This window comes from Netta rufina, assembly GCF_964035555.1.
Source record: "Netta rufina genome assembly, chromosome: 6".
Taxonomy (NCBI): domain Eukaryota; kingdom Metazoa; phylum Chordata; class Aves; order Anseriformes; family Anatidae; genus Netta; species Netta rufina.
Window position 1 is genome coordinate 20,558,778 of NC_140129.1, and position 23,561 is coordinate 20,582,338.

General features: G+C 39.9%; 1 protein-coding gene across 1 annotated transcript in view; it reads right to left on the reverse strand.

Annotated features, from left to right (window-relative positions):
• The window catches only part of CERS6 (ceramide synthase 6), a gene marked incomplete at both ends in the record, with an annotated part of 115,515 nt that overhangs the window by 10,560 nt on the left and 81,394 nt on the right, over positions 1 to 23,561 (reverse strand). The window contains 4 exons of the mRNA XM_084289000.1: positions 9,942 to 10,048; positions 14,982 to 15,110; positions 20,951 to 21,043; positions 23,234 to 23,284. Coding sequence (XP_084145126.1) covers positions 9,942 to 10,048; positions 14,982 to 15,110; positions 20,951 to 21,043; positions 23,234 to 23,284 — 380 coding nt within the window. The remainder of the gene's footprint in view (positions 1 to 9,941; positions 10,049 to 14,981; positions 15,111 to 20,950; positions 21,044 to 23,233; positions 23,285 to 23,561) is intronic.

The following is a 23,561-nucleotide window of genomic DNA, read 5'->3' on the forward strand; positions in this document are numbered from 1 at the left end:
CAGACCGGTGGCTCCTGCTCTAGCACTAATCAGCAACAATACCTCTTGGCAGAAATCACATCCCTGACACTGAGACCATGTTATTTTTAGCCCTGTGTAGATCAATAGGATTTCCAATTACTTAACTAAAATGATGCACCGGACAGGAAATTATTCATGTTTGATGTACTGTAAAAGATACCGTTCTGATCAAGCTGTCACTGTCCTGGGTTCAGCTGTGCTTTTCTCTTCACTCAATTTCTGCTCATCAACGGTTACTGCCCATTTACTGATTTTGCAGCCACTGGCATGAATATAAGTATTTCCACTCTTGTGGATAGAAAAAACACAAGAATACAAGGTCATAGACACCTTCACAATCCAAGCTCAAATCTCAAATCTCAGGAGAGTCTTTCAATAGACACTAGGATATGGAAAGAATTCAAATTTCCTAGCAGAATGTAATTATACACAGCAAAATGTTGTATCAGTAATGTATTCTGGCAAAATGCTTGTGTGAAGGCCTGTGGATCACAATACACAGGCAGAAACAACATTATGCTAAGAACGACACTTCCACATCTGAAAATCTCCAAGCACACATAAAACTTTTACATGCCAATATGTTATCAAGATCCCTTTGCCTGCAGTTCATGCTATTCTCTAAATAGGAAAGGCGTTCGGTGTAAACTATAGGAGACCAATTTCCAATCCTTGCAAAACAGGCTATCAGAGGAAATAAAAGGCTTCCTCATGCCTCTTTCTGTTAACTACAAGTAAGTGCAGTACCTGTGTGCAATGAATATTTCTCCCTCTTGCTTTAGGAGCACACACTGATGCTGATGGCAGACAGTTCAGGAGAAAAGATTACCCAAACCTTCTCTAATGCAGGAGCTAAACAGAACTAGTTCAAAAACCCACAAAACATCACAGCTGCAGTGACCTCTCTGCCAGGTACCCAGTGCCTTTCAGGTGGCTTATATCCCATTAGGAGTACTGCACTCTGGATTCATTGGGCTGCTTCTGAGAACCTGGCTCTAGAGTAATGGCATCATTTTAAAATACACAAAAAATCATGCAGCTTAAAGAAGTGTGGTGGCACAGTGTCTGTCAGTGACTTATCTTTCAAATAAATGACTCAGGTATTACGGTCCAGTTGTGGAAGAAATGCCAAAAGACATGGGGGGGGGGAAACAAAAAGCTTATGACTTCTACCTTTGTCTCCACAACCGTCATAAGAACTTCCTCCACGGCAAAGGCTCGGAAATCAGCATTGAACAGTTTTCAGTTCAATCCAGCTTCCTCAACTGTGATCTGTACTTTCATAGCTGTCATAGCTCACACTCTGCCATTGTGCAACACTGATAAAACCAACAGGATATGCTCACTTACATGAGTGCTGACTTTATTCCAAAGTGCTTTGCTGTAATGACCTCCTTCTAGCTGAGCACTAATGAGACTCTAGCTGCATCATAGCTGTTGATCATGGTGCTCAAAAGCCATTTACTATTTCAAGCTGGTAAGTTAACTACCATTCCCACACTTCTGTACAGCTACAATTTTTAGGCCCCACATAATACAGCAACTTGCAGTGAACCAGCAGCATTGTTATGCTTTTATATCAACACGGTGGCATTATAAAACATGCCCCACCAGCAGCAAACACCCCTGCTACAGTTCAAGCCTTTAAAAGAAAAGGGGGTGAGAAGAGGCAGAACATTTGCCAGTGTTGAAACTACCTAGAGCCAGCCGGAGCATCAGCACTCCTATGGGCTGCCTGTGGTACTTCTGCATCAGCACAGCTCTCCCCTCTGCAGAACAGGTTATGCTTTAAAATGTATTTGGGGGCAAACTTTCCTCACATACCTCTCCTTTAGATAAAAACCATGTCCAGCCTCTTTTTTTCTCCCTTCCTTCCTGCAAATGATGCAATTTCAGAGAACTTCGGCTGACTGCCATGGCAGAGCCAACCCACAGTGCAGCCTCCTTTCCAGTCACCATGCCCCGTGAAGCTGCCTTAAAAGCAGCTAAAGCATCTGGCCACAGGAACACCACCAAAGCTGCTTCCCTTCCCTTGAGACATTTACACTCATCAGAATAATTCTGAGCAAAAGAAGCATTCTGGTAATTGTCTCTGTCCTGTTTTCAATCAGACCTCAGGTTTTAGAAAGGACAGATTTCCTAATAAAAGAAGGAAAGTGAGTACACAGTCTGAACAGCCTGTCCCTGACAACAGAAGGCATTATTATAGCCACAGGGAACAGGCTGTAGAACCTAAAAACGAGGATAGGAATTGACTTTGGAAGTCCTGATGAAATCCTTTTTTATACAATTTTTTCCAGTTGTGATCACATGAAAATCTTTGAAACTGAAATACCAAGCAAATGCCACTTCTTTTTGTTTACACTGCAAACCCACAATTGTGAATGACACATGTAACCTTTCCAGTTCTTATAGCTTCTCTGTAAACAGCTGGTTCGGCACTCCAAAGACTTCAGTTTTGATTCATACAGTACTCAGAGTCCTGAGTTCACAAGTGCTGTAAATAATTTGAGGAAATAAAATAACCAGGCAATACAAAAGACATCATTGGGTAACCTTTTGTCAAAAACAGATAGGATGACAACATTATCTGTAATCTGCTAAAGAGCTAAGACAAGAGTCATGAGTAAATTTCACAGAATCACAGAATCACAGAATTTCTAGGTTGGAAGAGACCTCAAGGTCATCGAGTCCAACCTCCAACCTAACGCTAACAGCCCTCCACTAAACCATATCCCTAAGCTCTACATCTAAACGTCTTTTGAAGACTTCCAGGGATGGTGACTCCACCACTTCCCTGGGCAGCCTGTTCCAATGTCTAACAACCCTTTCAGTGAAGAAGTTCTTCCTAACATCTAACCTAAAACTCCCCTGGCTCAACTTAAGCCCATTCCCCCTTGTCCTGTCACCAGGCACGTGGGAGAACAGTGGAGAGAATTTATGGAGACTTAATTAATAAAACCTTTTTTTTTTAAAAAAAAAAAAATGCATACATTGAAGTCTATATTTTCTTCAAATGTATTGCAGTTAGGTTGCCAAAAACTTATTAAATGCTCTTGATAAACTAATTGGTTAGAAGTTACCTCCTGAAGCTACAAACGGCCTGAAATATAAGCACATTAGATAATTTTTGCTGCTAGTTCTGCAGCATCCACTCACTGACAGTGTGAATAATATTGGGAATCAAGTACATTGGATCAAAATAAGAATTTATTCCTTCAATATCTGCTACCCACAAACAGCCTACATTGTGCTATATTTCAGACAATGTTTTAAGCAAAATGAGCTTAAAACAGTGTCAGAAGAGATTTACTTTCCTAATAAAAAAGCAGCTGATTTTACAGTAGAACAATTAGAGATGTTTGCCCAGTTGTACACATAATAGTAGCCAGGCTAGAAAGGTTTTTGCTGGCCTCAGGATCCAGTGAGAATAACTAAAGCCATCGTGAAACACTGTTCATAGAGTCCAGATGAGGTTGGGGCAGCTTGGATTTATCAAGTTACCTGGATTCTTACCATGCCTAGTAAATGACCAGAATTCTTGCTTTAGCTAGTGCCCACGTACTGCTTTGATGTAGTGGGATGCTTGTGGGTTTGAGCTTTCTGTTTTACCAATATGTTCACAGGAATGAAACAGGGTGCCTCTGTCAGGGTCCACATGCTCCCTTCCCACAATACACATGCTCAAAGGGCCGAACAGCAGAAAATGTGCCAGGAAAGAAAAACAGTATCAAAGACTATGATTCAAATTCCATGCATGTTAAGAGCTGCACAAAACCAGTCAATATCAGCTAGAAACAGGACAAGGCTAGGAAAAAGAGATGTTCAGCAAATCTCTGAAGCAGCTGCTACTAGTGGGGGCTCTGTGCTGCCCTATTCATAACTCAAGCTGCAATTTCACTCAGAAGCTGATTGCAGGATAGAAGGAAGGAGACAGAACAGTGCAAACTGGCAATACTGGATCACTGTTTGGAGACCCACTATGTGCTGTATTCCACACTGTTGTTCAATCAGTGATGAAATTCAGGAAGGGCTAGTCAGCTGGTCATGCAGAGATGAGAGAAAGATGGTAATAAGTAACTAGGGTTTGTTCCAGCACACCATTGTGAAAAGAAGTTAATTTTAACTCAGCAAGGATCACACCATGCCTGTCTGGGTCATGCAGATATTCACTGCCATGAAAAGGCAATTAGAAATCAGCCATGAACCAGACGGTACTCTCATGGGCTTTAAGAATGAAAGAATAACATGGAACCAAGTTATTCTGAGGTCTGCCAGACCTGCGCTTATACAGGATTTGTTGGCATAAGAAAAAAAAAAAAAATCCATTTAGCAACTGCATTTTGGAGTCAATAAGAAGACAGGCACCAGAAAGAGCTTTGAGTCATTACAGTGAGAACTATTTTTCCTTTTTTTTTTTTTTTTTTCTTGACAGAACCTTTTCAAACAGATGCACAAATGGAATAACCAGTTAGATATACCTACTAACATTACACAAGGCTGTAACAACTAACCAAAGTGGTTTACTGTCTGTGCTCACAGCTTCTAATGTGGTACAGTAGCGGGGGCATGCTGCGACTTCACAGATCTCATGAGTGCAAACACCATTTCCCTGCTCCTCTGACTTTTGACAGTGGCACTTGCCAGTAAGACTTCCCTGAAACTTAGTGTGTTCTAGTTCTCATATAACATAATTAATTAAAAGTAGCAAAACACAAACTCATATGAGTACTATTCAGAGAAACACAAAGGAACATGAATTTACAATTTACTACTTTCAGAACAGACCATGTATACAACTTGGTACCTGCACATGGTCATCATCAGCCTTGCTTTCCTTGAAGTGTTCTCTTCTTTCTTTGAAACCCCTAAGTTGCACCTTTCTCCAGTTACCTTAACACACGTTTTTTAAACAGAGAATGGGTTTAGTAACCTTGTATCTCTCTCCATGCCAGCCACCTTTCTTCCACTGAAGCTCTTGGAAATACCCTAATTGTCACTTTGTGAAAATAGTTTCAGATACCAAACTCTTCACAGCATTAGGAGATCTATACAAACAGCCCTGTCAAAAACAAAACAAAACAAACAAACAAAAAGAAAAAAAAAGCAAAACAACAACAACAAAAACCACCCACATATTATGGAAAGATAAGCAAAGCAGGTGAGTAGTCTTGGGTTTCCTCTATAGCCAGCGTTCAGGAGTTTCAGTTCTCAGAACACGACCTCTGCAATGAACAAAGAAAACTGGAGAGACTGGAAAATCTTGGCTGCTACACAGCATCACCTTCTTAAGACCCACGCCTCCTCGAATGGAAGTGCCATCTGCACACCTCAAAAACTGATTAATAAATATTACAGCCCCATGAGTTCCCCTGTCCGAATACTGAAAGAAAAACATAACAGCAGCAAAAAGCAAACCATTCCTTTATCAACAGAGAAGACTGTCTGTGTAACTACATCAAAAAGAAATGTTTGAGGCCTAGGGAAAAGGAATTGCAAGGCTTACTGAAATGAAGAAAGGCTCGAGGTAACAATTTTGCACAGCCTGATTAGACTAGCTGAGGGCTCGAATCACTTCTATCAATTCTTCAGTTTGAGATTGCCTTCATTCTCTCTACAGTCCTCTATCACCTGAGAAGGCATCATGTTCCCCCGACTCACAGAGAGTTGTATTTTATGTTGTAATTTGCTAGAACAGTGATTATGCGCAAGTGGGAGAATTTCACAAGCAAAATGTCTTGTCAGTGGAAATAGCAGCTTTACTCCTACATTCGCTTAGCAGCAGGAGGCAGAAAGTGTCCTGGGGTTTTTGAATTATTGCTGAAATGAACTCCAGATGCCTGTAGAAAGACTGCTAAATATATACCTAATTGCCTGTTTCTTTTGTCTTAGCCCTGCTGCTAAACAACCTTCAGACAACAGCATTTGATACATTCTGAATTCTTTATTAGCACCTTTATGCGGAATTAAATGGCACTTGTGCAAAGCTGGAGCACAAGAGCATGCCAGCGCTTCATAAGCGACGTTGCTGGAACCCTGCCTTGGATGTTCGCCTTCTTGTGTGGGGGAAGTTTTCTTATAAATTACAGTCTTCCTTTTACATTGCACACTCACCAATTTTATACCTCTCAGTTTTTATGCTAGAAAAAAATTTGCATATTTATGTAATATTAATCAGGCATCAAATTTTGCTATTTTGAATATTCAGCAACAAGGAAAAGGAGGGCAAAACTATGTTTCCTGGCTTGCTGCCACTCCAATGACTCATCTTTGCTGACATGCAAGCTAATGGGGGTGAAGATTTATAACTGCAGCTTCACAGAAATAAAGGATTTTGACAGACAAGCTTGTATGTCCCATGCTTCATCCTTACTAACTCTGACTCTCACAAGCAATGCCCACACTACAGCTGAGAACTATGAAGCTGCCTCTAGACTTCATGATTACAGATCAGGATAACCATTAACTGCATGTACATGAAGGCTATAGTCTGGAAATAAGATGGTATCAGAAATCACACATCATACACACCATACTTGTACTGTATTCCCTGTAATTGAAGCATCCTTGCACATAACATTCCACCAACAGCTTCCCTTTTCATTGGAGTCACCTTCTGAAGATACCTCTCCAATTATTCCTTCCTGCTACAAGGTATTTTGGGGCTAAATAGTTTTACTCAGTTTGGCAAGAAGTAAGTGGAGTCTGATATTCTGCTTCTTACTCATGCAGTTAAGCCCATTCTACTCCATGTACTTCAAAGCAAGGACTTCGCTTTTCTTGCAATGTGGTTGTTTTTCTTGCTATGAGAATACTGACCATTTATAAAGTAGCAATAAATTTCCACAGCTCAAGTGCTGGAATACTAAAAGAAAAGGTATAAAAATAATGAAAATGACAATTTCAAGCTACAGACAGACTTGTAAAATACTATTACTAAGAGCATCAGGTGCCAGGTGGACTCAGAGAGTGATTCAAACAGTATTTATGGTTCAGCATCCTATTTTGAAGGCTCAAGCGAATGACTGAACCATTCACAAATTCAAAATAGATAAATGTGCACTTTTGTCAATTAAGGGGGAGGAAAGGCAGAGTGATCACTAGTGTAACCACTCCATCTGTGAAAGAGTACACTGTCTACTGCTAAATCCCTGTGATTCACACAGTCCCTCTATCTTCACTGCCTTCATGAGTCTACTTTGAATGATACCACCTAATCACACAAGTGTGGTGACACATTCTTCCACACTTCAGGCTTCATATGAACAAAATATGGCTATTAGGCAGGCAGTAAGTTGACCACATTCCTCTCAACCTTTAATTTAAAATATTGCTTAGTCCTAGCAAAGGATTCCTGCAGGGTAACATTTGGCTGCAACACTTCATGGAAATCACTCTAGATGGCATGGACCTTCAGTTTCTGAGCCTCAGTTATGGTTATAAATACAGTGTTATTTTAAACACTTCAGGTTAATACTTAAAAGGGTTAAAAAGGTTAAAATAGTTAAAACGGTTAAAAGTTAAAAGACTTTCCAAAATTTGGCTACCACACTAAGGATGTAAAAGATAGGAAAAACTTGACCTTGCTGATTTTCAGATGTCTCAAGAGAAAAAGCATATTAGGCAGCTGCTTCTAGTTCAATGCGTAAAGGACTAATGACCTCCTTCAAAATCATGCACTCTGAAAAGATTAATCTGCTCTTTGTTGACTATTCAGCAAGGCAAGCACACAGCAGTGATCTGGTAAAGTTTGTGTTTGAATAACAAAATTTAAAGTCAGCAGTTCCCTGTTTGCCAGTTCAAATAACACAGAGAGGGGTTTAAATACTCTGCTAGTGCTGCAGATAAATGCATAAGGCAGCTTGCAGAATCACATAAGGGTTGAGGTTGGAAGGGTCCTCTGGAGGTCATCTGGTCCAACATCCCTGTTCAAACAGGGTCACCAGGCTGTCCAAGACTCAGACTTTTCCAGGTCACATGTCACCATGTCCCCTGTCTCCTTCAGCAGTAGGTCTGTATTTCCCTAGTCTTCCTTTTGTCACCTATGTATTTAAAGAAGATCTCCTTGTTGCTTTTGACATTCCCCACCAGATTCAATTTCAGTTGGGCCTTACCTTTCCTAACCTCATCCCTGCATGCTCTGTATTCCTCCCAGGTTAGCTCTGTAAAAAAACACACTCAAAGCACTCAAAAAGGAGTGTAAATTTATTACTGTTTTAAAGCCATTAGAGGAGAGAGGAATAAGCAGTGGGATTTCTATTTCAAGCTGTCATTGTCTGACTGAGTCTTCTCTGAAGCAGAATCATGTACACTGCAGTCTCCAGTGGCAGAGCTGCACTGGTAGAATTTGGTCTTCACTGCATTTCCTAATATAAGACAGGGTGTGACAGACTAAATCCTATGAGCAGACGTACCACCATTTTTCCTGTCTGAGATCATACAGGTAGAAAAATCAACTTTATTTACAGAAATTCAGTGTATGGCCAAGTTAGCTTTGAGAAACAACTAAAGAAAGGGAAGCAAACTTGTTTAAGAAATAAATCACTGTTCCTTGGAAAAAATAACAAGCACTTTTAAATATGCGTGTTGTGCATCCATCCCTTTTCTCCTTTTGTCATGGGGCTTTACCAACTCACAACGCAGTAGGGACTAGGCATTATCACATTATCTTTGGAATCATTAAACACTAAATGAGACTTCTACATTCTACTGTTAATATGACCTGATGACACAGCTCCCTAAGGGCACCTTGGTCTTATCCTGTTTGCACTGAACAAACCCCTAAAGAGATACCATTATATAGGATCTGGGAGGAAAAAGTGACAGAGGTTGATATTAGTATCTGTAAATCATCTGTATGCTTAAACAAGGAGCTTGGTGGTAATGCCTCTAATTAAACCTTTGCCAAAGGTAACATTTCTGGTATTTCTGTTGGTTTGCCAAACCAAAGCTATCATCATCATCTTCTATTGTAATGACAAACCCCTCCTGGTGTCACAGAGATTTGGGTTAGTTCTGTTCATACTAGAGAAAGGAAAGATCCTGAACACAAAAGAGTGAGATCTACGCCTTCTCCCAGCCCTGCTCATACATAGAACACATTGGCCTGTGTGGGAGCATTTCTTTTTTTGGCAAAGGTAACTCATACTGTGCTTGCAGAGAAACTTGAATGGGTTTCTGAACTGGTGTGCATCAGGCTGTCTTCTAACTCGCCAGCAGCCTTCTGGATGTTGAAGATCCTAGCTAAAGAACCAAATGCCTGTGTCTGTGTGTATAGATGCATGTGTTCTCACCTAGGAAGAGAGAGTGAGTGCACATGGAAGTGACTGCCTTTGGGAAGAGGTGAGATTACATTAACACCTGTATAATTACCCTGAAGATGCATGTATTATACAGCTTCCCCAGGACCCCCAGTTCAAAGGAAGGGTGAAAAAGGAGTAGCCTGCAGTATTACAAATCTGCATGGCAATAACATCCTTATACAATTCAGCAGAGCTGAACTTTCCTTAGCTCCCTGTGTTTTCTTTAAGCTGAACTTGTTTATAAAGCGTGCACTAAAAGCTAATGAGCAGAGCCTAGCTTCAAGCATAGCCTCTGGTCAGCATCTTCAGAGACTAATATCTTATTCCCCCTCTAACTTCTTGCCAGAACAAAAAACTACCTGCTAACCCAAAGCCATGTGATTTTCAATCCACTCCTACCTTAAAACCAGCAGAAGCCCCATATGTTTCTTGTCTAGCACACAGTAAATATAATGGCACTCTAGTAAATACGCTATTACAACACCTGGTTATGTCTGAAACTCTCCTAGATGCTCTAGGAAACAGAGTAATGTCAATGAATCATGTTCAATTAATAACATAGCTATTTCCAAACTTGTTTGATGTTTAGCATTAGACAAAAATGATATGCTTACTCACCATAAAGGATATATGCCAAGCCTACTGACAATGAAGACAATGGCAAATGTAAGGAACAGAAGGTCACTCAGTTTTTGATACTTGCAATAGTTTGCCATTTTGGCAGCCTGTAAAAGAAAGAAATGTCTGTTTACTTCTGTGAGGACAACTGAACTCTCCGGTATTGTGCTGTAAAAAGAAGAAATTAAATTTTGATGAAATCACTAACGTTTTTATTGGTCACCTCCCAGTGACCTTGTAACTCCTCTCTACCAAGCAGCTGGAAAATGTCTTCTCAAAAACAAAACAAAACAAAACAGACTGCATGAAAACAGAGTACTTCTTCCACTTATTCCATCTTCTTTTTGAAATCCTACAATTTCAGATTCACAAAATTCTTCTAAACCTTCTTTTGAACTCCATTATTTTTGTGCTATTTTTTTCCCCAGCCTTTTAACCTACCCACCTCTCATCACCTTCCCAATATGCTATTCTTCTGAACCTGACCTAATAAAACACTTCCTTCTTTCCCATTGGGCTCCACTTTCATTTTCACCAACGATCCATCTTCCAGCTGCCCCATGCTCTCCATCTTCTAGTGTTTTTTATATACAAAATTTTCTCAAATCCTCTATTGTGCCCAATATCCTATATTCTCCCAGAGTCTCTCTCTTTTCCTGGCCTCTATGGAGCAGTTTCCACCTCTAAGATTATACTCCCCTCTTTCAAATCTTTTTCCAAGGCTTTCTATTGCTCCTGTTTCTTCCTTGCCCTCTCATTTTTGCTCTCCCAGCTTGTTGCCCTAAGCCTATTTTTACATGCTTCTCTCATATATCTTAATGTCATCTTTTGATTCCTTCCTTGGTGGAGAAGCCAGCTATAGAACCTTTAATCAAACCTTTCTTTAAAACTTTTATCTTTCCTGAAGTTGCCCTGTCCTCTTACCTCTGGAGAAAACAGCATGTACAAGCAAGATTATTTTAAGGCATCTATGCTTTTTTCCAGAAAGTTCATGTGCATAAGCAAAATTACTTATTTTACAGCATCTGCTTCAAGGAAGGAACAGTTTTTCTTTATGCTTTGTGCCAAAAGTCTACAGAGAGTCACTGCACAATTAAATACATGAAGAGCCCTATCAAGTGGCCACTGTCTGTGTCCCTCTGAGGGGACTGTATCCAGCTACTCTATTTCAGAAAATGCTTACTTGCACAGACTTTCCAGAGGGCTAAGAGGAAGCAAAATAACCACAATTATGCATATAGAATACTATTCTGAATGCAGAATTCAAACCAGAGAAGTCCCTAAAATGGTGAGATACTTTTGCATTGTCTAATTTTATCAGCATGAACACAATTAATCTGTAACTGTTGAATGCTCATGTCAGACAATCCAGATGCCAAAATCAACCTGTGCTTTAGGATATTACGTACTGTCTGCAATACTTCTGTTCAAAACCTGAACATAAAGGATATCCTTACTAACAGAAAACAAACTAGGGAGCTCACAAAATATAAGGAAAGCCACAAGTGCTGCAGAGAAATCACATGACTTCTGAATCAGTCTTATATTCTGCTGGACACAAATGAGTTTCCTAGCAGTTTGTACTCACAGTCTGGTTTAGGGAAAAGAGAACACTCTGGATGCCAACATGTAAAGCAGAGGAGTTACTAACATCTTGATTTTCAGATGACTGAAAGTTCAGCTAGGAATTTTGGATGTATTTCCATGGTGGCAGCCTAAAAAAGCTGTTTTTTTGGTGTGTGGAGCTGATATTGCCATAGCAACTTGTAGTAGTATCATGCCATTTCTCAAAAACAGTACAGCTGCTGGGTCATCAGTTCTCAAATAACAAATCTACAAATAAAATTGATACAGAACTACTGTTACTACAAAAAAAAAAAAAAAGAAAAAAAAGGGAAAACGAGTGTGTTGCTGCATGGAATTTGGCCACCTAGCACAATATAACACCATTTTCAAAGCTTAAAAACTGTGATGACAGCTGAGCAATCTAGCTCTTACAGACACCCTTGCTGGTCTATTTAAACCCATTTATTTTACAGTGCAGCTGTTTGCCTTGGTCTAAAGTGTCCATTCCCTGCTCTTTTTGAAAAGTGTGTTAGGAGATAGCTGGAACCTGACAGAAAGGAATCTGGTTCAATAGTCAGCTATGTGAGGCTCATACACCAGAAGCAACCATCTACTTCACATCCATACGCTGGCATAAAAAATGTCAGTGTTCGTTTGAAGTAGGAAGGTAAATGAATCTGGATCTCAAGGTCTCCAAATTGGTGGGGTTTTACCTACTGTAGTGGGTTAATTCACAGTGTTTCCAACCCACAAGCTGTACTGCAGTGCAAAGATCCTTAAGACCCTCTCAGTGACCTAGGGTTCAACTTAAGCTAATGTACTGGTTTCCTAGGCAAGCAAGTGACCCTGTGCTTGGTCTATCCTTCAGTGGCTTAAGATAACTTTCACTGAGACCTAAGAGAACAGCCATGGATTCCTGAAAATCACAGAATCACAGATTGGCTGAGTTTGGAATGGACCCCTGGGGGTTATCTGTCCAAACATGGGCACCTAGTGCAGGTTGCCCAGGACCACTTTCAGGTGACTTATGAAGATCTCCAAGGGTGGAGACTCCACAACCTCTCCAAGCAACCTCTGCCAGTGCTCCATCACCTGCAAAGTGCTTCCTGATGTTCAGAGGGAACCTCTTGTGTTCTGGTTTGTGCCCATTACTTCTGGTCCTGGCACTGGGCACCACTGGAAAGAGTCTGGCTCTGACCCCTTTACATTCTCCCTTCAGATATTTTTAAACATTGGCAAGATTCCATGTTGAATTCCATGAGACTCATCAGCCCACATCTCCAGCCTGTCAATGTCCATCTGGATGGCTGCTCAGCCCTCTGGCTGAGTTGTCCCTGAATGAGACAACATTCTCCCCCATTTCATCTATGAATTTACTGAGGGTGCACTCTACCCCATTGTCCAGATCATCAATTAAGATGTTAAACAGGACAGGACTCTTTATTAACCCCTGGGGTACCCTGCTCACTACTGGTCTCCAACTAGACTTTGCACCACTGACCACTACCCTCTGGAGCATGGCTATTTTGCCAATTTTTGATCCACCTCACTGTCTGCTCATCCAGCTTTAGCAGCTTCTCTATGAGAATCTTATGGGGACAGCAACCAAGGTTTTACTGAAGTCCAGGAAGACAATACCCATTGCTCTTCTTTCATCGAATCCTATGACTCCTCTTTACCTGCAGATGCCTTAAAATCTGTGGAAAAACGCTAATTTCCAGTATTTCCACTAACACTTACCACTTTTTGCAATAATAGCAAAATGATTGCATCCTCAATCAGCTTTTCATTGGGTGTATTCCATTATGAAATAGGTAGGTGGAAAAAGTCTAGTGGCCTCTGGAAATAGCTTTCCATTTCTACAAATATGTAACACATAGAACAGATCAGGTGCACAACTGACCCGTCATAGCAAGAAATTCTACCAGCTTCTTTTGCAGCTAAATATTTTTCTTCCTCTGCATTGACTTTCCATCACTAATGTCCCAAAGCATACGAGTCCATCTCCTCTCCTACAGCACTGGGGCTGTGACCCACTGCCCCAGCAGAAGAAAGTCTGTTGAGTGAGTCATAATGGCTCTCTTAGTAAATGCTTCCCTGGGGTTTTGATTCTTGTTCTTTATAAGTGGCTTTAGTATTTCCAGGTAAAACAGACTGAACAAATTGACTAGGAAGACCACTAAAGACTATGTCTCACGGGGAAATGTATTTGCTGAATGTTTGCATATCATGTGAGAATAGCAATTTCTCTTTCTTTTGGGCAGTGAATGAACAAGAGGAATTGATCAAAAATGTATATCTCAGCGTGCTCAGGCTAAGGTTTTAGCTAGCCTACTACAGCTACTCTACGGTAGTTTACTCATTCCACAAGCACCAGTCTGATCTGAAATGAACAATGTCAAGGATGTCCTTCTGGTGGCAAGAAAAGAGTAATGAAGAAACTTTGAGGGAATTCACAGGCAGTAGAATGGATATACACAGATCTGCTACTAAAACAGAAAAAAAATGTAAAGATGTAATTATTTCTAACCACAGAAATACATATTCTCTGCTACCTTCTGCCTCAGGCAGTCATTGACTTCTACATTAAGAACGGATTAAAAAATAAAAACAGTTGCAGCATAATCAAATCAAAATGGCAGGATTTTGATTCTGAGATAGGTGAATCATACAGTGAGGCTGCGTTGTTGCGTAACAGGATCCTTGAAACTACTTTAAAAATACTTGTAGACAAAACAGTTATTAATTGATCCTGTTGGAGAGTTCACAGAGCAATCCTAGCATTACTCAGAGCAGTCTAAAAATGGATGCATGTACAGGATGAGAAAATCTCTAAATTTCCACTACAGAAGTTAGAGACCATCTTGACTTAAAAGAGTATCAATCATTCCCTCTTCTCCAAAGCCAGCTGCTTCATACTGGCATCTAGATGAGGAGGCACAGAAACCTGGAAAATTCTCAGGACCAGCACTGAGCTCATTGCCTGTACACAGAACAGCTGAGAAGTTGGCCAGTGCCCTCTGCTCAGCAAAGCACAGAAGAATCAAACAAGGACACCTTGATTCTTTGAAAGACAGGATTCTCCCTCAACTCGTCACTTCAGACTGGTCAAGAAACAGGAGCTTCTATCCAACACAGCCACCACTTTCCAGATTTCACAATCTTTAACCTTTGATATTACCATGTGATATTTAAAATCTATGTGTAACCCTCCACGGCATGTAATGCATTACCAGACTCTGCTCTATACAAGCAACTTACCAAGGGATAAACCAGCCTGAAAGCACAAACATGCACTGCTACAAGTGTAATGTATTTGAGCAAGGAAATGTGCTATATTAATCACCACTACCTTCTTGAACTGGCCTCTTTGCTGAGGGAATAGTTGTTCTGCATAGCAAATAGATTCCAGCCACTGACACGTGAGCCCCAGAGTACCATGTAGAGACACTGATGACACACGTATTTTCTCACCTCTAGGACAACATCTGCCGCATCATGAAGACATAAGGTCAAGGTTCCCACTCGTGTCAAATTGGTTACGTATGAGAAGGTTATCAAGGTGACTGTTACAATGTGATGTGTAAACATGATGCCAAAATCCTGCAGCAGCAAGAAGCAGAAAAAAAAAATCAAAACAAAAAACAACAGTGAACCAAATAGTGAGATTCAATATTCTTATACAAAAATGGATGGATATTTTTAAACCCAGCATTATGGTTATGTTACAGAAAGATCCTGCTACTTAATACATATATTTCACTTAGACTGAATAAAGTGGTCATTGTATGTTAACAAAAGGTAAAAAGATTATTGAAAGCTAGGAAATTCCTACACTTCTCAGTTCACAGTAATTTAACCAAATGAACCATTTATGACTGAAGTTACATTGAAAAGCCTCATGTACTTATAAATAAATTACACCATATTTTTTATACAGCAATCAACATGCAGCCTGCAAAATAATGCATCATTCACAAGAGTTCAAATAGCTACAGAAATACAAGAAACATATTTCCACTATGGTAAGAGCTTTTGACAGTCACCTGCCAAGCACAACTGAGTAGTTTCACAGCTGAGAATCCCAGTTCCAGTTTTTCACTTGTTTGTTTTTAATGAAGCTGCTTTGTCTTCACACAGTGTTGGTGTCAGAAAAGTCTTTAAATTAGCTGGTGCAGCTCCTCCTGCTCAGATCTAAGCTACTGCCTTCCAAATGATGCAGATTAACTGGTCTTAAAACCAGTAACTCACAGAGTTATTTGGTCAAAAAGTAACTGTTACTATTGAAAAAAGGTGGGAACAGTAAAACTCTTGGACCATAAAATTCCCAGACACATGCTGAGGAGCAGGCAAAGCAGAGGGAAGGACCAGTCTGCCTGGCTTAAGCTCCCAGCTTGATTACTGGGAGAACAGAACCTATAGGGATGAGATTCTTCTCTGCAAGGCACCAAATCATTTTAAAAAAGAAAAAAATAAAATAAACAAACAAACAACAACAACAAAAAAAAACAGCCGTGAGTATGTAGTATCAAAACCCTAAAGGAAAGGTCACAGACATCATTTGACTGGGGAGTACCTCCAAACATCAGGTGCCCACCTAGCAGAGCAGCTCTCAGCAGTGGCCCTCATGCAGAGCTGTCTAAGGGAACAGATCCAGGAAGCCACGAGAAACAGCTCCTCCAGGCAAGCTCTTCTTCACCAAACATTTTGGGAGGCAGTGCTTGGCTTTGTGGCAGCTGTTATGTGCCAGTCCTGCTGAGCTGTCTCCAGCTGAGTGGTTCAAAGCAGAGAAACTGAAGCTGCGATGCGCAGCCTTTGGAGAGGCAGAACCTGGCTTGCAAAGGGAAGAAAGGTCTGAGGCTCTTCAGGGAAAGTGCTGGTGAGCTCCCACTAACACAGGGACAGCTGTAGCTACAGCTGCCCACTGCTCTCTCTCTCCAGTGCTGGGAAGAGTAACTAGCAGCACACTGCCTCTCCCTGGGAATGGAGCAGGCACCTCTGTGTTCAGGGAATGCCATGTCACTTGTACTTCCAGTACCAGCACTCACCTGCACTGCACTGCACACCTGGAGGCTGTGCAAAAAACCTGCAGCTGGAGCTGACTCGCTGCCCTCATAGGGAAAGGACCTCCTCCCAGGAGCTGAGTAGCTATCAAGTGCTACAAGCTCCTCTATTTCTACGACTACTCACCAACAGGCACTGCCAGTATTTCCAACACAAAGATGAAAAAACAAACCCACAACCAAACTAAAAGCATAAAATTGTATCCGAGTTTGATATACATCCAACAATCCTCAGCCAGATTATTTGTTCTCCAGCAGTCTGAATCACAATCATATACGTTCAGCAGGCATCTCAAGCCATTGCTTTAAATCAATTTTCTTAAAACAGACTGAATAAAAGGAAAAATATAGGCTGTTTTTCTCTTTCTGAGGATCTTACTGGAGAGTGGGGATGTGATATCTTAGTCATTTTAGTAACCAGAAATCCCCACATAGGGACCATTTGACCTTGCCATAATCAGAAAAACAAAGCACCTACCCTTTTCCCCAGGAGTATAAGTAAGGTGCTAGTGTTCCCATATGGCCATTCTGCAGCCTAGCACTCTACCTGCTTCAGCTGCAAGTGCTATGGCACTGTCTTTTATTTTCCTGCTAATTGCAATTACATTTGCACGTTGGCAGTCCAAATGAGCAAGGAAGCCAAGCAGAAATTCTCCTCTGTTTTTATAGATGCCACATTCATGTTATACAAACACTACATTTCTAGTCCCTCTTGGGAACTCTTCAAGGCTTTCCTGACAATATGGATTATTCCTAAGCAGACCTAATGCTCTTGGGCAGCAGTCTTCTGCACTTCTGCATGAGACTACTTACAGAAATGCTGTCCAGGGAACTCCTTCCCCGATAATGTTTCTTAAAAGAGACAGCTGTATGACCCTGCCAGTTCTGAAACAGAGATGCCGGACTGACCTACTGAAAATTGTTAGAAGAAAGTGGCAGTGTGATATAAATAAGAATACTCCTGTTACTCTGGTCTGTCCTTTCCCATTTGTGCCATTTCTTCATGTCAGTAATTATTACTATACTTGAAGATGCTATGTGTTAGATTTTAATTACACATAAAGGTAATGAATACACAGAAACTGATGTTGCAAGTCTCTATAATGTCAAGAGGCACTTGTGTTCCCAGCTCACTCAAGCACTTTCATCCATACACAGTAGATGAGTAGTTGTACAGGAACAGTTTCTTTTTTTCCTTTTAAAATATATTTTGAACTGTATGCACATTTGCACAAGATGCATTTATTTACAGCACAATTATAGCCTCCAGCTGTAACTTCTTAAAGATGGCATGTGCCTGTAGATCTTCTACAAACCTGTTAAAACACTGACTGAGGTAGAAGTTTTGTAAATTTCCTTAAATATACTGTTCAAATGTATTTGTAGCAAGCAATACTTCAGGTATTCAGAAAGCATGTTAAATAAGCCTCACTGCTTTTAAAACTTATCAGGGGCTTGTGAGAGTAACACAGTTTGCCAATCTAATTATCTTTCTCTGTGTTTTACAGAAAGGAGTATGGGAAGCAGGAGAGAGAAGATAAAATAATAATAATAATAAAAAAAAGATACTAGATTACAGTTTTTGAAAATGGATGGAAACTCTTAACAATAGAACATCATTACAGCAACAGAGTAGATGTTTATGAAGCAAATAACACTCCATTATGAAACTGTAAAAGTTAATCTACTCAGTTCACTGCTTTAACTTGATGCCAGTAGCAGGTATGGACAAAAGTCTTAAAATTTTGCTCATATCTCTTCAGGCAGGCAGAGACAATCTGGTGGAACTTATAAAATCTGAATAAAGATAAATGGGTGTTTGAAAATCAGCATACCAATTGGAAGTCATTTTAAAGGCATGAATTTGTTGTTAGGGAAGAATAAAAGACTTTGAAAACAGTACGTAGCACTTCTCTTGAGCTACACAAAGTAAAAGACCAGTGCTGGAGTTACGGCAGTGCCAAGCACTGGCACTTTCAGAGAAGACCTACGGCACCTTGCCTTGAGAAAGCCAGCTGCATAAAACCAGTTGGCTGAATTCCCGCAGTGCATGAGGCTGCCAGGGCACTTTTGATCCTCCCAGACTACAAGACAGTCCCTGTTGAATTTAAAACTATCTAAAATGATAACCACAACTTAGATAAAAGTATTTCTCTCACAGTAACAAGAAAATATCAACAGTTTTCTAGGGTTAAGAACTGTTAATCTGCTCTGCATAAACTATCATGAAGTATCGCCATGTCTGATATTAGCTGGCAAATATGCTGCTTCTTCCAGCTCTGTATCTCACATTGTATACTGAGTACATTAAGAAGTTTCCACATTTTTTAAACTAAAATTAAATCTGCTCTTTAAAAGAGAACTATGATGGTGCTGCAAGAGCTGATGTCCCTGTCAAGGTCGTACTTCCTGCAGGCTTTGAAGCGTTAACTGCGTTGGCACCTTTACTTGCTGGCCTAGTGAAGTGAGGGTCTCGCAACGCATAGAGTAGCTTAGGAACATGGCCTTCAGGGCCAATCTGTTGAGACATTTCAGGTCTCAAAATCTGCCAAGTGTTTCAGTCTTGGGCCAATATCACACTTCCTGCCCTTGCCTTATTTGACAGGTTGAGAACTTGTAACACTTTTAGCCTTTCCTTGTTGGTATATATACCCATGTATTTGGGGCTCCTGAATGCCTGATGTGAGAGATCTGGGCGTTGAGGCTCATCTCATGTTTTCCTAGCACCATCTCTGTTCCCGCTAGCCTGATACATTGTCTGTCTGATATCCCTCTACATCCTGAGCTGTCTTGTCAGAGAGGACTTTCTGGCTTTGTGCTGTGATCCGGCTGACGGCTGCCATTGCCCTGATGCCCAGGAGCGTGTGCTACTACTGTCTGTCAACTACTGTAAGCTGCCAGCATTAACATTATTCAACTCACGGGTTTCCATGACAGCTTGCATTTGCCCCTGGACACAGCAGTTTTACTGTCTGACACCAGCACATGGCCACATTTCTCCAGTCTGATCTTCCTAGTTATCAATTTTGTTTAAAATACAAAAAGAACTGCCTCCACAGTGCAAACTGGTTGGTGATCTCATACTTTATTTACATATATGGCATCTCTCTCCACTGTCTCCTGCAGGGTGCTTATAATGAAAGGCTTTTGACTTGCTATCACTGCACTACAGATACCGTGCTCCCGCTCTGTTTGATGCTTCATGCTCAGACACCGCAGATGTATGGGATGCTGCTTTGACTTAGTGCTCTGGGGTCAAGCACTGCAAATCTGTGACTGAAGTGTTATTTAGCTGTTAGCAATCCACTTCTCCACCTCCATCTCCCCTTCTATTTCTACTGTAGGCTGCCGAGAAGCCTTCTCAGCAGTCATTTTTATGTGTGTGTATAAATATATATATATATATATATATATATATTTAAGTCATTTATATATAACAGAGAGACAGAAAGATTAGATGCATATATAGGTGCAAAAGATTGTTTGCATCTATATATGGACAAGATCAGTCTATAACTCTGTGCTCAGCTCTCCAATGGGAACAAACTGTCAAAGTCACAAGGGAAATAGCTATTGCATTTTCCCAGGAGATATATCAAAGAAAGGTGTTATTGACTGTCACAATGGACCTTTTCAGAATTGTATTTGACTATACCTAGGTGCTGTTCAAGTATCTTCCAACTACGTTTCAAGGAAGACAACTAGTCAGGAATCAATTAAATATTATTTAAAGATGTAACGTTGCAATTGCAATGTTGTTCAATTTTCCTCCCCCTGAAGAACAAAAAAGAGAAGTACAGCCAATGGCTCAGAGCAGAGAGCTGAATATGAATGTAGGGGGATTGATTAGACACAGCACATTTCTGCAGTGATAACCTCAACAATTATGTAGCACTGCTGCAGAGGTTTGGTTGATAACTAAAGGTTAGATGTAGCATCAGTGTTTAATATTAAACGTATCCCTTTTTTCCCCTGCCTGCATAGAATAAATTCAAAGCCTTCATAGATCTTACAAAAAAGATGGTATGAATTTATGAGGTAGCCTTGCTCTGTCAGTGATATATCATCATTTAACTCTTAGTAGAAATAATACATGTATGTGATCAATTTCATTCAAGTCACTGTTTAAGAGCAGGAAATCTTTTCAGCTGATGCCATTTCCCTTTGAATATTTGGTTACACCAGGCTCTTCTTCCTGTATGCAGAAAAAAAAAACCTGTACATCATAGTAACAAGGAATAGAATGAAACAAGCACCTCAACACCAGTTTCTCAGTGACAACTATCTGCAAGTTCCACTGCACAGATAATACAGATATTCCTCAGGTCAAGAAAGGTATGTGTTTAAAGCCTTCAATATTTTTAGTCTTGATGTTCTTACCTTTCTTTTGATGTCAATGAATTGAGAAAACATTAAGGACCAGTAGAATGACAATTCAACAATGTAGTAATAATGAAGGTCGGGCATCAGCGGCTGGAAGATGGAGATGAGAAAAGGTTAACAGAGGGTTTAACTGATATTACAGGTATCTGAGGTCTATAGGACAGATGTGCAATCATCAAGGGATTACTCAATTATACATAAGCATCCTATGCAAGAAAAATGATGATGGTTGCCTCTTTTGAACTTTGATGGTTCTGGAAAAAAAAAAAAAAAAAGCTCCCCAATCTACCCTCTTGACAAATCTTTACAGTATTGTAATATCGTAATACCAAAAAATTATGATATCCATTAGGAACCTAGAACAAACTAAATTCTGCCCTTTCATACTCTGTTTTGAAAGATTACTTGAAACATCTTGCTGTACCTCATTAATGCGTGTATAAAGCACAGCAAAAGAAACAATAATAGAGCAGATTAAAGAAATATGATACTAGTATATAATATCATCTGCACATGTTAAAAATGTGACTTTTAAACAGGTTTAACTCTTTCTGATATTAAAGCCTTCCTTTAAAGATTGTAACCATTTTCTGGGAACATGTTAACATTTGTGAAGAAAAAAATATATAAATTTACCCAGGCATCTTGCTTGATAAACATTATTAAATACATGTTTAAAAGCAAAAGAAGTAAAAATAACAAGACAGAGTTTTTTTCACAACCAAAACCAACCTGGGGTAACTTCAAAGGAGGTAGTTGGTGGCATGCATAGGGTGTTTAGCCCCCAGCCCAGGAGACAGTCCTAGGAGCTACTCTAATTTCCTCATGATTTCCTGCTAGTCATATCTTCCATCACAGAGACAGAGAGGGGCCCTGGCACAGGAGATGCTTCCGAGGGCATCTCTCAAGAACCATCTCTAGAACAGTCTACACTGGCCCAACCAAGCATCCAAGCAGGGCAAGAGATATTTCAGTCAGCAAGAGGCATTTCAGTTGCCTCTTTTATTCCCACTCCCTTTTGTAGACTGATTCTTTTTAATTGAAAAACAGTCTTTAGGTGCCCACTGAATGTTGCCTATGGGTTATTTAAATATAGACATATGCTTATACTTCATGAAAATGTATACACTCAAAATAAGTCTTTTAAAGCTATTGCCTGGGCCAATACAACCCTTTTCTGATTTAGTGATACAGTCAGTAAGCTTTTAGTTAGGTGTAATAAAAAGGGACAAGAACATGAGCTAGCAATGGTAGTAATGAGCTGCAACTATTAAATTCATTATTGCAAGAAAACTCACCAGGGAAAATCTCTAGTAAAACAATTAAGATAGTCAGCTGCTTTATTAACAATAACTTTAGAACTTCTATACCCATATACAATGATAATGGGGGGGAATGAGGCTTTCCCTCCATGAAAAGATCAACAGTGTTTAACTTAGTTAAGTTAACCAAGTTAACTTAGTTAAGTTTAGTTTAGTTTAAGTTAAGTTTAATTAACTTTAGTTTAGTTTAAGTTAAGTTTAACTAAGTTTAACTTAGTCAAAATACTAGGTTTCAATTACCTATAGACTTAATTCAATAGGACTTATTGCACTTATCTGCACTTATGGGTAAGTTGTCACCGAAATGATTAAATTGACCGTATCTATTGTAAGTCCAGCCGTATTTCTGCAATGTTGTGTTGAATAAATTACAAAGGGACTGTAACAAACAAGAGATTAGAAGTTTTACTTAGTTAAGAAAAAGAAGAATCAAACTGAAAAACCAGTATATAATCCTGATCAGCACTCAGTAGATTTTTTTTTTTGTCTCTGAGACAATGATTTTAATAATGGTTTTCATTACATAATTTCTGTTGGACCCTGTCAACTTGTAGCATGATTTTCAATATAGCAGGTATAATTACCACCATCTGAGAGTTGTAACTCACTTTCTGAATGACTTTTCTCAATCTGCTGAATCTCTGGCTTTGCTAAAACTTTCAGCATCCTCAGAACTTTGTAAAAAAAAATGGCCGTTCCTCCACTGTGGCAGATGTCTGCTTTCACAGTTAGATTTCCCAGATCTGTTTTCAGATCATGTGATTCATATCAAAATAGGTGTGACAGTTATATTCATATTTCCCATCTTGAACACAAACAAGACAGGGAGCATCTAACAATGTTCTGAAACACCATGGAGCCTCTTCACAGTAACATATTGACATAGAGCTGCACCATAGTACAAACAGAGCACTGCAGAGATGCCATTTCTGATTTTAGGCAGCACTGTAGCTTTTACCTGATATGGGTACCCATTCCAGCACTGTCTGGTATTCCAAAGCCACGGTGTCTGAAAGAGAAAGGAAAAAATAAACACTCTGTACATAACATTCTGGACAAAATAAAAAACTGGGAGACATGCAGCTCAGTTACGTGTCCTGTTTTTTTTTTTCTTTTTTTCATGTTTCCAAAAGACTTATATGATTATTTCCTTTTCAATGCCACAAGAGATAACGAAGCCTTTTAAATCTGTTCCTGTAAGCAATTTTTTCTTCAGAGTTCTTTAGTTTTATCTTCATTTTCTGTGCAACTGAATAGGCTCTATGTAGAAAACAACATATGGGCAA